This window comes from Pangasianodon hypophthalmus, chromosome 3 (genome assembly GCF_027358585.1).
Source record: "Pangasianodon hypophthalmus isolate fPanHyp1 chromosome 3, fPanHyp1.pri, whole genome shotgun sequence".
Lineage (NCBI taxonomy): Eukaryota > Metazoa > Chordata > Actinopteri > Siluriformes > Pangasiidae > Pangasianodon > Pangasianodon hypophthalmus.
Genome location: NC_069712.1, coordinates 14,692,714 through 14,706,425, shown reverse-complemented (window position 1 = coordinate 14,706,425; position 13,712 = coordinate 14,692,714). Strand labels below are relative to the sequence as shown.

Here is a 13,712-nt window from a genome sequence, read left to right as displayed (position 1 = left end):
GGAGGGTGGAGCTCAGGAGGTGCTGTGAGCAGTGGAGGAGCAGGTCGGGTGTGAGAACATCTACTCTGCCTCCTGAATGAATAAAGCTGTGGTGATGTTCCTGAAAAAGGAAAGATTTGTCAGTGCGCTAACTGAAAGTGGAATATGGATAAATGGTATCATGAAACACGTTTCTCCTCTGTCTGCCCCTGCGACACGAGCCGTCATCTCCACTGTGCCCCATTCATAAACAACGAGCTGGTCATGAAGGAGCGTTTATGCCCTGCTGACCGCCATCCCGCCCGGGGGTAAGAACTCTGCAGTCAACACGTCCTGTCGTTCCGCACACAGGTTTACATGTTTCTAAATAATCATGATGAAACACTGCATGTAAATTTCAAATGCAAAGACGGCGACAGTGGTTACAGCGTCTTTGCCACCACCAAACGCCTGAGATGTTTTGAGTATGGGGGTATAAAAGGCTGTGGTGTCCGCGCAGAGCTGTGCAGCCGGGGAGCTCAGGCAGCGACTCAGCCGGGTTACAGCAGCGCAGCGCGGGGACAGCCAGCGGGGGAACACCGGAGGATCACCGGAGAGCAGGAGCCTGGAGCCAGAGACTCTCACAGCAGCGCCACAGCGGAGCCAGAGCTGAAAGAGGTCAGTGATGAACACAGCAGCAACACTGAAACAAACACTGCACCCAGGAATAACCCAGCAAACACAAAATGTTCCCCTAACGTTAGCTTATGCTTCCCGTTTGCTTATTTATTTTGGGGAACCAAATAATAAGGTTATTTGTGGGGTCCTTTTGTAACCAAAAACTAACCTTCCCAAAACGTGGCAGGAAGGTTTTTTTTTTTTTGTTTGGTTTTTTTTTGAACAGTACAATATATGCGATTTGAGGTCAAAATGCATTGACAGATGTACATTAAGAATCCAACTATTCACAGCTGAAAATAACCCAATTTTTAGGATTTTGATGTACACACACACACACACATACAGTCCTCAACAGCTTAAAGAAAACTGTGTTCAATTTAATTCACCTGATCTGTGATCAGTTAGTTTCACAAGTCTGAGAAAATATTACATTACCTTTATCAGGCAGTAGAGGTCGCTCATGCACAATGTTTTTAGTGTTTCCTTACCATTTTCCCGGAAGGCCTCAGCACCGCATGGTGGATGTCTACCGTATCTTAAACACCCATTTCAGGTCTTGAAGCGTATTCCTAGTCAACTGATGAGTTGAATCAGGTCTGTTAGATTAGGAAATGTGAAGTGTTGGATCAGCATTCACGAGTGTGTGTAAGCACATTATCAAGATCACACACAGATATCAGCTGACAAATTTGTTACCCACATGTGCTGAATTATGTTGTGCTTAATCAGTATTTATTTACACTTGACAATTTTACAGTGTACAATCATAAATTTTGTCATCTGATAGTTTTAACATGAGCAGGATCAGCTGTAAGACTGTACGTTTAGAACCAATACTACCCTGTCTCTGAAAGAAACAGTGGGGCTCAGACACTGTATAATACCCATCTGTGCTATATGCTATAAGAGCTCTGACTGTGATAAGACACTGAAAATCTGGACGACATAACAGTTGCCAAACTGTTACATCACATCACAGGTTACAATGCAGAGATTATTTCGATTTTAACAGAGATTATTTCATCTTATTTCTAGGAGCAACACAAAAGAAGTTGAAGACACTCAAGGCGACTGAGGAGGAACATCTCATTGCACTGGGCCTGGAATTTGCCCCACACAGGAATTTAAAATGGAAACCAGTGTATTAGAATATATTTTGAGATGAGTATCAACTATGAGTACCTGATGCAAAAGTATTCTCATCTTATTTTTCTGTAATATTTAACAAAGGTTTAACTTCAGCAAACTACATATATTTCCTACAAACACGAAACATTTGTCCCGAAGCGCCTCTTAATAGCCTCTTCCACAGCGACATCTAGCGGTGAATACAAGCGGACACACGAAAGATCACTTTTTAAATCTCTTCAAAAACTGTACTATTGTGGTATTTTAACAAACAAGAAGTGTTATTATTATTATTATTATTATTATTATTATTATTAACAAAACCACAAAATAACATATTCACATAATCAGTGGCATCAACAGACATTTCATTTCATTTCATTCGTGTTTGTAATCGCATGTGATTGTGATGTTGATATTTTACAGCCACACATAATTCCCAAACCAGCTGAACAGGTAAACTAAATGATTTGTTCATTTACACTACATTTACATAACTAAATAATAATAGTTTAATGAATTAAAAAAAATAAATAAAAAAACATTGCTTTTGAATGAATTGATTGTTAAATTACTAAACTGAAGGAAGATCCTTGGTGATTAAACCAGATTGTACATTTTCCATTTTGTACATCATCATTAGCTGCCACAGCAATCCTCTGTTGTGAAACACTGATCGTGGAAAAGGAAACACAGGTCTGGAACAACGACAGGAGTTTTGAATATTTACCGCGTTTGTGCAAAAGCTATGTAAAAAGAAATGTACGATTTCAGTGGTATAATTGCACTCTGGCACACTTAATTTTAGTACTCTGCTTTTATTAAATAATCTCAACCTGTTTTATATATATTTTTAAACTAAAATATCAGCTCAAGTCAGTATCAAAATCACTTAATATGGCGACGCTGTACTTCATCAGTGTATCAGTGTAAAGGCCTACACAGTAGAGGTTTATTCATTTCATTTTCTAATACCAACTGTTTAATATAATGTCCATGTCACTTACGTTGTCTTTTTCATTTCTTTGTTAAATTTGCAGAAGGCGGTGGTGATCAGAAGTTGAAAAATGTATCCGTTTGTACAGGTACAATGTATTTTTTAATGATAGTGTTCTTTTATCTATGAAAATGTTTTCATGGTTTTTTTTTTAATTAAATGATAATTATTGTTTTCAATGTCCTGAAATTCATGCTAATGTTATTTTATGTAAACAATTAAACAATGGATCAACAAAGACATGGATTGTGTGCTGATTATTTATTTATATAGACTGATTGGTTTATTTATGATTAATGATGCATGAATGTATGAATATGTAAATGATTAAAACTGAGGTTAAGAGAACGTTAGGGGAACGTTCTGCAAACCTAAAAACAACCTTCTATTTCCATAAAGAGAACTTTCCTGGCTAACCAAAAGCAAACCTTAATAATGTACGTTCTCGGAATGTTCTGGGAACCAAAAACTGTTAGCTGGGAGCATCAGCACCCGCGCTGACACTGACGCTAGCATTAGCGCTAAACCGATGCTGCAGGCGGCCTTAGCGTTAGCAGAGACCCCCGTCCCCCGTGTCTGCACTGAGGCTGACACCAGCCTGAGGATCTGTACACCACAGCACAGATCAACCACTTCTCAGAACAGACAAAAGGAAATGCTTCACTCTCCAGCTACTTCCCGGACAAAGCGACATTTGTTAAATCAGCACAACACGCCTGAACTGAACATTAAAGAGTACTCTCACCACGAAGATTCAGACAGACAGCGGATATCAGTGGCACGGAAGATTCTCTAAACTGGACTACAGACTTTCTTATGGATTTTTTCAGCGAGAACAGTATAAGACTGAAGGGGCTTTTTTGGGTATGGGGTCTGAGGGTGTTTTAAAATATGTAAATATGTGAAATTGACACATTAAAGGAACTGTAAAAGTCAAGTCTCTCTCACACACATACATTCAGTGAGGTGAAGGTGTCTGTGTTTATGAAAGAAGTGGAGAGTGTTTTTATCCCTTTTTTTTACCACTGTGTTTGCAACAGAATAAATAAGCTCTTTTAGTAAAATATTCTCATGGTGAACTTAAACACGTTTTCGGCTTGTAAAATTCTTGCAAATTTCATATTTCCTAGAGTCATGTTCCTTTAAATACCCAAGGTCCAAGTGTATGTCTCTCTGTCTGTCTGCAGGTCCTTCTCATTCACAGCAGCACTGGAGCCTGAAGAGGGATATACACTTTCTCTTTTTGATACTCGTCTAGCTGTGATCTATAGGGAGAGAACACATGTCTTCATTCAGCTTTATTCAGCGGGTCTTAGAAGAAAGCGTTCACCTTAAACCTCTATTGGTCAACTGGTTTTGGAGTGGGAGGTGCTCTGAGAGTTAGCCACGCCCACCCCATTGCCGGCGGAGCTGCCTCTGACATGGCGGAATGAAACAGAGCTGAGTGCAGCAGGAAAACTGTATTCTCATTACATTTAAAAGCTGACAAAATATGGGTAGCTACTGAATTGTTTGTAGATGCATTCGCACATATTTTTCGTTATCATACACGTGTCTTCATGCCTTCCATTTAAGTAGCAGTTTAAAAAGATAACTATATGACGAGGCTGAAGCTGGATTCTTATTCAGCAGCCTCTTATCTGATTCTGTTTCCACTTTCTGCCAAATTCCTACACCATTATCTCTTCATTATGAAAATGTCTCAAAAATGTGACAATTCCGCATGAAACTAAATATTTGGAAAGTAATATACTTTCCAAATACTCTATATAAAGAAATTTACTGTAGCATTTTTTTTTTAAATAATGGCCCTGTGAACATGACATTTGAGACCATTTCATATGAAAATAAGTGTAATGTGTTATTATAATACTGAGATAAGAATTAGGCAGAAAGTGCATCCCATAGTCTCAAATGCCATGTTCACAGGCCCATTATTTAAAAATCCTACAGTTAATTTTCTTCATACTGAGCATTTCTAGAGTACATTACACTTACTTTCAAATGAAACTGTCAGAGTTTTGAGATGTTTTGAGAATGAGGAGATAATTGTATGATATTAGTGCACTTCATGGCGTCATCGACAGGCACGAGCTCGTAAGACCTGGACTTTTAAGGTGGACAGAAAATACTGGCATTTGCAAAATAGTGGCATTTGCAAAAAACAATTTTTTTTTCACATTTGATCATTCATATTTTGTTTGTGGATTTTATTATTTTACTTGGAACCTTTTGTTTTTTATTTCAAAGAAAAGAGACTCAGAAATATATGATTGCAGAACCTTTAATATGGCCTGATTGAGTTGAATAGTCTGAACAGTAAGGTGCAGAAGCTAAAACCAATTAAAGTTAATAATAAGTGCCTGTGCAAAACCAGCTTTAGGCCAAGTGCTTTAAGTGCTTGGAAAAGTGCCCACTATGGTCTGATTTGGAAAGGTTGATTATTTTCCAATTTCTTTAAAGCTTAAATAGTCAGAAAGACTAAGAAGTAACATAATTTAAGTTACTAAGAGCAGCAAAACCTAAAAACACACTAATGTGCAAACAAACACTAAAAGCAAGACAACAGTATAAGAACCAGAATAAAACTGCACTCCAGAGTAGGAGAGGTCATGATAACATTTCCTCTCAAGATTAGTAATTTCGCATAATAGTGTGAACGGTCTTAACCCAAATAAATAGACACTCCAAATAGTAACAAGCTAATATTACAAATAATTCTCATGGTACAGATTTAAGTCAATTTTTTTTCCTTCTGATACTTTTACGATGCATTGGAACGATTAACCAGTCTATGACTATGGAGTTTAAGCAGCCAATTGGATATAGTTGGGTGACCTCTGTTCTGTTGTATGCGACACTGGAGTTGGCAGTCAAACACAAAATTCATTTGGCCTTCTGGGCTTTCTGAGCAGACTTGGTGACCTTTCCACCAGTCAGAGCCTTCTTCTCGACTCCCTTGATCACTCCAACTGCCACAGTCTGACGCATGTCACGAACAGCAAAGCGTCCTGTAAAGTAAACACAGCACAGCCGAGAATTTTCTCTTATTAAACTGATCAGAATTCTTACCAGTTCAACAGCATCAATATGGCACAACAAACTCCAATCTTGTACACAAGATTCAGATGAAAAGGTCTGGAATTTTTCAAAGAGTATCATCTTGCTTTTGATTAGAATATATCACAACAGTGCAAATGGCCAGGCACTCACCAAGAGGTGGATACTCTGAGAAGCTCTCCACACACATGGGTTTCCCAGGGATCATGTCCACAATGGCAGCATCCCCAGACTTGAGGTTCTTGGGATTATCCTCAAGTTTCTTTCCAGAGCGGCGGTCAATCTTCTCCTTGAGCTCAGCAAACTTGCAGGCGATATGTGCAGTGTGGCAGTCAAGCACTGGAGCATAACCTGCACTGATCTGCCCTGGGTGGTTCAGGATGATCACCTGATGCAAAGAGTGACATCAGTCACTGTGACCAGCTGCAACTCAGTAATGGTGAACAGTACACCATTCTCAAAAACTGTATTAAATCTGCAAAAATGTTCACATTGTAGCAACCTTCTTATAGCTTTAAAGAAGATTATCAGCAGAAATTGAACGTACTTGAGCAGTGAAGCTGGCTGCCTCCTGGGGCGGATCATTCTTGCTGTCCCCAGCAACATTCCCACGGCGGATATCCTTCACTGAGACATTTTTGACATTGAAGCCCACGTTGTCCCCTGGCAGGGCTTCAGACAGAGCCTCGTGGTGCATCTCCACAGACTTTACCTCAGTAGTTACATTAACAGGTGCAAAGGTCACCACCATCCCTGGCTTCAGAATGCCAGTCTCCACACGACCAACAGGGACAGTTCCAATACCTAATCAAATTTTAAATATAACTCCATCACTTGTTTTTACTGAAAGATGATATGCAGAATTACACTGTAACACTGTAAATATTTTTTGCCTGGCAATATATGCTGTCTTGTACAAAGCATCACCTCCAATCTTGTAGACATCCTGCAGTGGCAGACGGAGTGGTTTATCAGTGGGACGAGTTGGGGGCTGGATGGCATCCAAAGCCTCCAGGAGAGTAGTTCCTGATACACTGCCATCCTTACGAGTGATCTTCCAGCCCTTAAACCAAGTCATCTACAGAAATAACAGACACCTAGCAATATTATTCTCATAATTACCATAAATATTAATGCATCATCAGAGAATTTGTCAAAATAATAGGGCAGTTTTCTTGTCCCACATACATTGGGGCTGGCCTCCAACATGTTATCACCGTTCCAACCAGAAATAGGTACAAATGCCACGGTTTCAGGGTTGTAGCCAATCTTCTTAATGTAAGTGCTGACTTCCTTGACAATTTCTTCATAGCGCTTCTGGCTGTAGTTGGGCTCAGTGGAGTCCATCTTATTAACACCTACAATGAGCTGTTTTACACCCAGCGTATAGGCCAGGAGAGCATGCTCTCTGGTTTGACCGTTCTTTGAGATACCAGCTTCAAACTCACCAACGCCAGCTGCCACTATCAGAACAGCACAGTCTGCCTGGAATACACAAACAGAAAACACATGAAGCGCTGTACAAATCCAAGAACATTTTAAGCTGCAACTTTTAAAGTCACCTAAATTCACTTTGATGGTCATATTTTTCTTAATTCCAGAGCAATGTTGGACTCTCAAACCTGAAACTGTGTGTACATATAACAGTGTGTGTTTTTCTATAACAGCTCTGACGGTAGTGCCAGCTATAATTCAAGGATAGCTCTATGGTATATTTAATAGTAATATCTAATAGATTATTTTTTCTATGGTAACAGCTCATTCACAGGTACTTGTATGATGGACACTCCAAATGATCTAAGACTTCGAATATGCAAATTTGAAAACCTGCTCTACACAAACACATGTCCTTCCTATTTATCTATAATCATCACATTTTGTAAAGCTACTTGTTGGTACAAAGCAAGTAACCCAGAAAGGAATGATTAATAATGTATTGCTCTGAAGGACTGACCTGGGAGGTGCCAGTAATCATGTTTTTGATGAAGTCCCTATGCCCAGGCGCATCAATAATTGTGACATAGTACTTGCTGGTCTCAAATTTCCACAGGGAAATGTCAATGGTGATACCACGCTCCCGCTCTGCCTTCAGCTTATCCAACACCCAGGCATACTTAAAGGATCCTTTACCCATCTAAAACAGTTTAGACCGTAATGTAAGAACATGTTAGGGGAAACAGTGCCGTCTTTGCATTTGAAACGGTTTTGTTTCAAGGTTTAAATGTCAAGGTTGCCATCTTACTTCTGTAACAGCCCTACCTCGGCAGCCTCTTTCTCAAACTTCTCGATGGTTCTCTTGTCGATGCCACCACACTTGTAGATGAGGTGGCCAGTCGTAGTGGACTTGCCAGAGTCAACATGGCCAATGACCACAATGTTGATGTGGAGCTTCTCCTTTCCCATGGCTGGTTATACTGAACCGTGAAAAAACACAAAACTAATAAACAGTTAGATGTTACAGTGAAAGGTTTCGAGCTCAGTAATTGTATTTGAGGATGCATACCATAAAATAGTTGTAACATGTTGGACAGTGAACAAAGCAATACTTGTGCTTTTTAGTTCTAGCCGAGCTCAAAGCACCCTCAACACTTTCACCTACAGCATAGTGTACAGCACCATGGACAAGGGCAGAAGCAGAACACACACCAGCTGCTTTTTCTGCAATCCATTTCAGCAACTTTATGAAACTGAATTCTGGACTGAGGTCAAAGAGTAGATGGCAAGCTAAAAACCTGAAGTTTCTGTTTTGTTCCCTTGTTTTTGCCCTAAAATGTCATGTTAGTTTTACATTTCATTAGCATAAGCACAAGCATGATATCTGACACCAAACCGACATGCAGCAAGGTGCACAAAGGCCCTTCCACTTCTAGTCTCTGCTCATTATGCTCTCACACACCCTGTTCTGCTCTGGCTATTTGCAAATTTTTTGGTGTTGTATAGCTCAGCTCAGCTCAGGAGCACCAGGCTGATGCAACAGCATGAGCTTTCTTTCTTCAGTACTTCCCATACCAACCATACAAGCAGACCTCCATTTTGTAAGCAGTACTCTGAGCAGCCATTTGAGATTAAAAAAAAGGAATTTACCAAAATGTAAAATCAGTTTATTCCAGCTCCCATCCTGTCTATCAAGACTGAATAAACTGTAATATTTCCCACTCACATCCCATTAGGTATTATATCATATTTAGTCACTGGGAACTGGTTATGCTATAGGGTTTGATGCAGAATATTATATTCAGGTAGCATTCACAATAAATAGTTCATGCTATATTCAATCCTAAACTTTAACAGAAGGGTTAATCTTATTCAGATTACCTAACATTGGTTTAACATGGTTACCCAATAACCTTGAGAGTTTATTCTAACAGGATGCACTTCAAACGTCAAATTCACATGACAAATAACTATAAATGACTAGAGAGCTGGAATGTTCTGGCACACACAGAGAGACAGAGAGAGAGAGAGAGAGAGAGAGAGAGGTCAGAGGCATGTCTGGGAGATTTAATAGCACAAGCTCCTCACTGCAGCCGCCGCCATGTTCCCTCATCCCACACACTGGCTCTAACGCGCCGTCTAATCCCCAGCATCACTCCCAGCGCTACATACGTACACAACATGGTCATTTGAATGATATAATGATACAGAGTTGAGTTTGAGTCTAGTGTCTATGTAATGGCCACGGCTGTGGTGTAATGGAGGAGATACAGTACCTGTGCTGCAGTGACACGGCGCTGAGGCTCACACACTGACACACTGACGCGCTCAGAGCTGCTTTATATTGCACCACAGTGCGACTGCGCACTTCCGCGCGACACTACTCACTGCTCACTGGCTTTTTAGGGGGGTTTGGTCGATTTAACTTTAGTTTTATTGGATATACAGGATAAATTATTACTCAATAAACAGTTCGCGTCGATATGAATAAATACAGATGTACCGCATGTGTGTCAGTTGGGTCAGAAGTATGGCATTTGCCTGTTCATGGTATAAAAGCGAACTTAAAAATAGTTCGTGGATTTCTCACGTGCACTCCAACTGTAATACTATATATATATATATATATATATATATATATATATATATATATATATACATACACACCTAATTTCAAAATTTCTTTATGCAAACACAAAGAAACTACACTCTGAAATAAAGGTCATTTTTCTTGTCGCTGGGGTGGATGTATGTTGGATGCATGTTTCCTACCTTTAGCGTGTTTTCCTAAGAAAGAGCATGTGGTGTACACTATATGGCCAAAAGTCTGAGGACACCTGACCATCACACCTATATGTGGTTCTTCCCCAAACTGCTGCCACAAAGTTGAAAGGACACAGCTGTGTAGAATGTCTTCTATGCTGTAGCATTACAATTTCGCTTCACTGGAACTAAAAGGCTCAAACATGTTCCAGCATGACAATGTCCCTGTGTACAAAGGGAAGTCCATGAAGACATGATTTGCCAAGGTTAGAGTGGAAGCGCTTGCATGGCCTGCACAGAGCCCTGATCTCAACCCACTGAACTCCTTTGGGATGAACTGGAACGCAGACTGTGTGCCTGACCTCACTAATGCTCTTGTGGCTGAATGAGCACAAATCCCCACAGCCATGCTCCAAAATCTAGTGAAAAACCTTCCCAAAAGAGTGGAGTTTGTTATAACAGCAAACAGGGACTAAATCTGGAATGGGATGTTCAACAAGGACATATGGGTGTGATATATATGTGGCCATATAGTGCACCTTTAATTAACTTTTAGAGTAGTATTTCTTAAGGCCCAATTATGTTGTTGTTGTTGTTCTTCCTCTTTCGGCTGCTCCCGTTAGAGGTCACCACAGCAGATCATCGGTCTACGTATTTTGATTTTGCACAGTTTTTACACCAAATGCCCTTCCTAAAGCAACCCTTCCCAATTTTATCTGGTCTTGGGACCAGCACTTGAGAGCACACTGTTGCACACAACTCCAGTGGCTGGCGTTGGTTACCTGGCCGGGAATCGAACCTTGGCTGCAGCAGTGCAAGTGCTGTGGCCTAACCACTAGTCCTGCAGGGACCCTGCTTAAAGCCCAATTATGTACCCTAAATTATTATTTTACTGTTAAATTATTATACACTAATGGTACAAAAGATGCCCCTTCTATGGTATCATCCCAGTCATAAAGAAAAGCACAGTTTAGTACCTTTATTTCTGATTGTAACTCATTGGAAACTGATTGTTTGATGACAGCTTGTTTTAAAGGCACAGTGGGTGTAACCCCCTTCATCAAACTAGTATCTATTAACCTACAATTTTAAACCATTTAAACAACATATGTACATACTCACCAGCCACTTTATTATGAACATCTGTACATATTTTCTTTCACGCAATTATCCAATCAGCTAATCATGCGGCAGCAGCGCAATGCATAAAATCATGCCAACAGCTTCAGTTAATGTTCACATCAAACAGAATGAGGAAAATGTGAGCTCAGTGACTTTGACCGTGGCATGGTTGCTGGTGCTAGACAGGCTGGTTTGAGTATTTCAGAAACTGCTGATCTCCTGGGATTTTCACATACGACAGTCTCTAGAGTTTACACAGAATGGTGTGGGGGGAAAAAAAACATCCACTGAGCAGCAGTTCAGTATGGAAATGCCTTGCTGATGAGAGAGGTAAGAGGAGATGGCTGGACTGGTTTGAGCTGAGAGGAAGTCTATAGCAAGTCAGAAAAGCATCTCAGAATCTCACAATATGTCGGAAATTGAAGCGGATGGGCTACAATAGCAGAAGACCACACTGGGTTCAACTCCTGTCAGGCAAGAACAGGAATCTAAGGCTAAAGTGGGCTTTTACGGATGCCACAGATAATGCATCCTACACTAATACAAAGTAATTAATTAATTTTAAAAAAGCTTGCTAGAAAGCTTCAGAATAGGTGTGTGCACTGGGATCCTGCAGCGTGAAAACAAAAAATTTGTGTAAGAACTTGTGGGGCGGGGTGCAGAGTTTCAGCAAAATTCCCACCTCAAGTATAAACACAGTGAGCTCCAAAATAAATCTATACTTCTACCATATTTCTGTACAAACAAAAAAAATACTGTATACTTTAATTTATAGAGCCATTGCTCCATATAGCTCAGGCAGACCATGCGCTGTGCACAGAGCTGCATATTTCTGCAGGGCTCTCCACAAAAATTATTTCATTCATTTAAAAGAAACTGTAAAACTTGTATGTTCCTTGCGAGTTTTTGTCATTCTTAAATGACCATTCTCTATCATTATTAAAGAAAATCTTCTCTGAAAATCATAAGGTTGTTTCCACTTAGCGAATCCCATTTTGACTTGCAGAAGCACTGCAAGTGTGTCCCAGCTTTATATTAGATTACGATAACGTGTTCAGCAAACTTTTCTGATCTTTCTGGAATGTAATATACCTAAAAACTTAAGTAAATCCGTTAAAATTATTAGACAGCTATTGTCAACCATAGCCTAAATAACAATTTCTCCATTTTAGGAAAGGCATCTGGTTGAGGAGATAAGGGTTAGGGTTAACTTGTATAGACCACACCCTTCAGTTTAAATCTGAATACAAAGACAGATTTTGAGTGCTACACAGATACAGATCTCTCTCTCTCTCTCTCTCTCTCTCTCTCTCTCTCTATATATATATATATATATATACATATATATATATATATATATATATATATACTATATGTGTGTGTGTGGATGGAAAGATTATTTATGTAAAAATAAATTAAGTTGTAGATATAAATGGTGCAAAATGTTCTCAGGCAAATTGCACTAGGTGTCTTTATAAAAGATATTGCCATTGGCTGGGAAGATTTCACACAAGAAGTAGCAATCATGGTGATGGAGAAATCAAGCTGATGGGGCTTCCTAAAGTTCTCAGGGACAACATTATTGAACAACACTCAAATGGGAAAGATACACAGCCATAGCAAAGCCCTTAAACATTGCTGTCAGTACAACTGGTTTGATAATATGCATGTGGAAAGTTTATGGAACCGCAACTAATCATCCCTAAACAGGTGTGCCTAATGATAAAAAGTTAAGAGAGAAGCCAGCAGTCACTGCAAGATGACCTGAAAGCAGTAGGAGCAACAGTTACACATAAGAAGCAGAGAGATGTGCAGGAGCCTGTAGAAAAAAAAATATAACTCTGGCAATAATTAAGCTCAGGGAAGAAGGGGTGCACTTATGATGCCAAGAACACCATACTCACAGTGAAGTATGAAGGTGGGAGCATCATGGTATGGAGCTGTTCTCTGCAAACGGTGCTGGGGCATTACACGTGTTCGAAGGAAACATTAATGGAGCGATGTACCGTGACATATTAGAAGAGTTTTGGCCTAAAAACTGAACCTGGGGACAAGATGGACATTTAAACAAGAAAACAACCTCAAACATACAGCCAAAAATAACTCAAGACTTGTTTCTAAAAAAAAAAAAAGGTCAAGGTCTTTGCATAGCCTAGACAATCTCCTAACTTTATTTATGGAGGATTTTGAAACTGTGAGTTCATCAATGGGACACTCATAACCTTGGGAAATTGAAGACAATATGCAAAGAGGAACTGGCCAAAATTGAACCACAATGCTGCGAAAAGCTAATTACTTCTTAGCGTAGACGCTGCAAAGTTGTAATTGCTATTAGAACTAATTAGTACTTATGTTAATTTGTGGTGTTTGAATACTTTTTTTCCCTATCAATTTCATTTTTCAAATATATCTTTGTTTATGCTTATGAATACATATTGTTTTTGTTGATAAGTACAAAGTCAAAAGACATTATGTGTTTTTATGTGTTTAAATTTGAAGTGGATCTATGCACTGGAAGTAGAATAAATAGCAATTACAAGAGTACCTGAATACTTATTTTCCCTCACCG

At 39.5% G+C, this 13,712-nt stretch overlaps 1 protein-coding gene across 2 annotated transcripts; it reads right to left on the bottom strand.

Annotated features, from left to right (window-relative positions):
• Positions 1 to 5,032: 5,032 nt before the first annotated feature.
• On the bottom strand, positions 5,033 to 9,670 carry eef1a1a (eukaryotic translation elongation factor 1 alpha 1a). Of its 2 annotated transcripts, XM_026941730.3 has the most exons (8): positions 9,535 to 9,670; positions 8,084 to 8,238; positions 7,779 to 7,958; positions 7,013 to 7,309; positions 6,752 to 6,902; positions 6,372 to 6,628; positions 5,978 to 6,212; positions 5,033 to 5,775 (listed from the first exon to the last, which is right to left on the bottom strand). In XM_026941730.3, the coding sequence occupies exons 2-8, from the start codon at positions 8,225 to 8,227 to the stop codon at positions 5,651 to 5,653; spliced, it is 1,389 nt and encodes a 462-aa protein (XP_026797531.3). In that variant the 5' UTR covers positions 8,228 to 8,238; positions 9,535 to 9,670; the 3' UTR covers positions 5,033 to 5,650. The 2 variants fall into 2 exon arrangements, with proteins under 2 accessions (XP_026797531.3, XP_034158994.2); XM_034303103.2 differs by lacking the exon at positions 9,535 to 9,670 and having other exon boundaries at positions 8,084 to 8,261.
• Between the last annotated feature and the right edge of the window lie 4,042 nt (positions 9,671 to 13,712).

Coding starts and splice junctions, on each gene's coding strand:
- eef1a1a (XM_026941730.3), bottom strand. CDS start 8,227: ATGGGAAAGGAGAAGCTCCACATCAACATTGTGGTCATTGGCCATGTT. Junction 6,903..7,012: donor TGTTGGAGGCCAGCCCCAAT/GTATGTGGGACA, acceptor TTATTTCTGTAG/ATGACTTGGTTTAAGGGCTG. Junction 5,776..5,977: donor CTCAGAGTATCCACCTCTTG/GTGAGTGCCTGG, acceptor TTTACTTTACAG/GACGCTTTGCTGTTCGTGAC.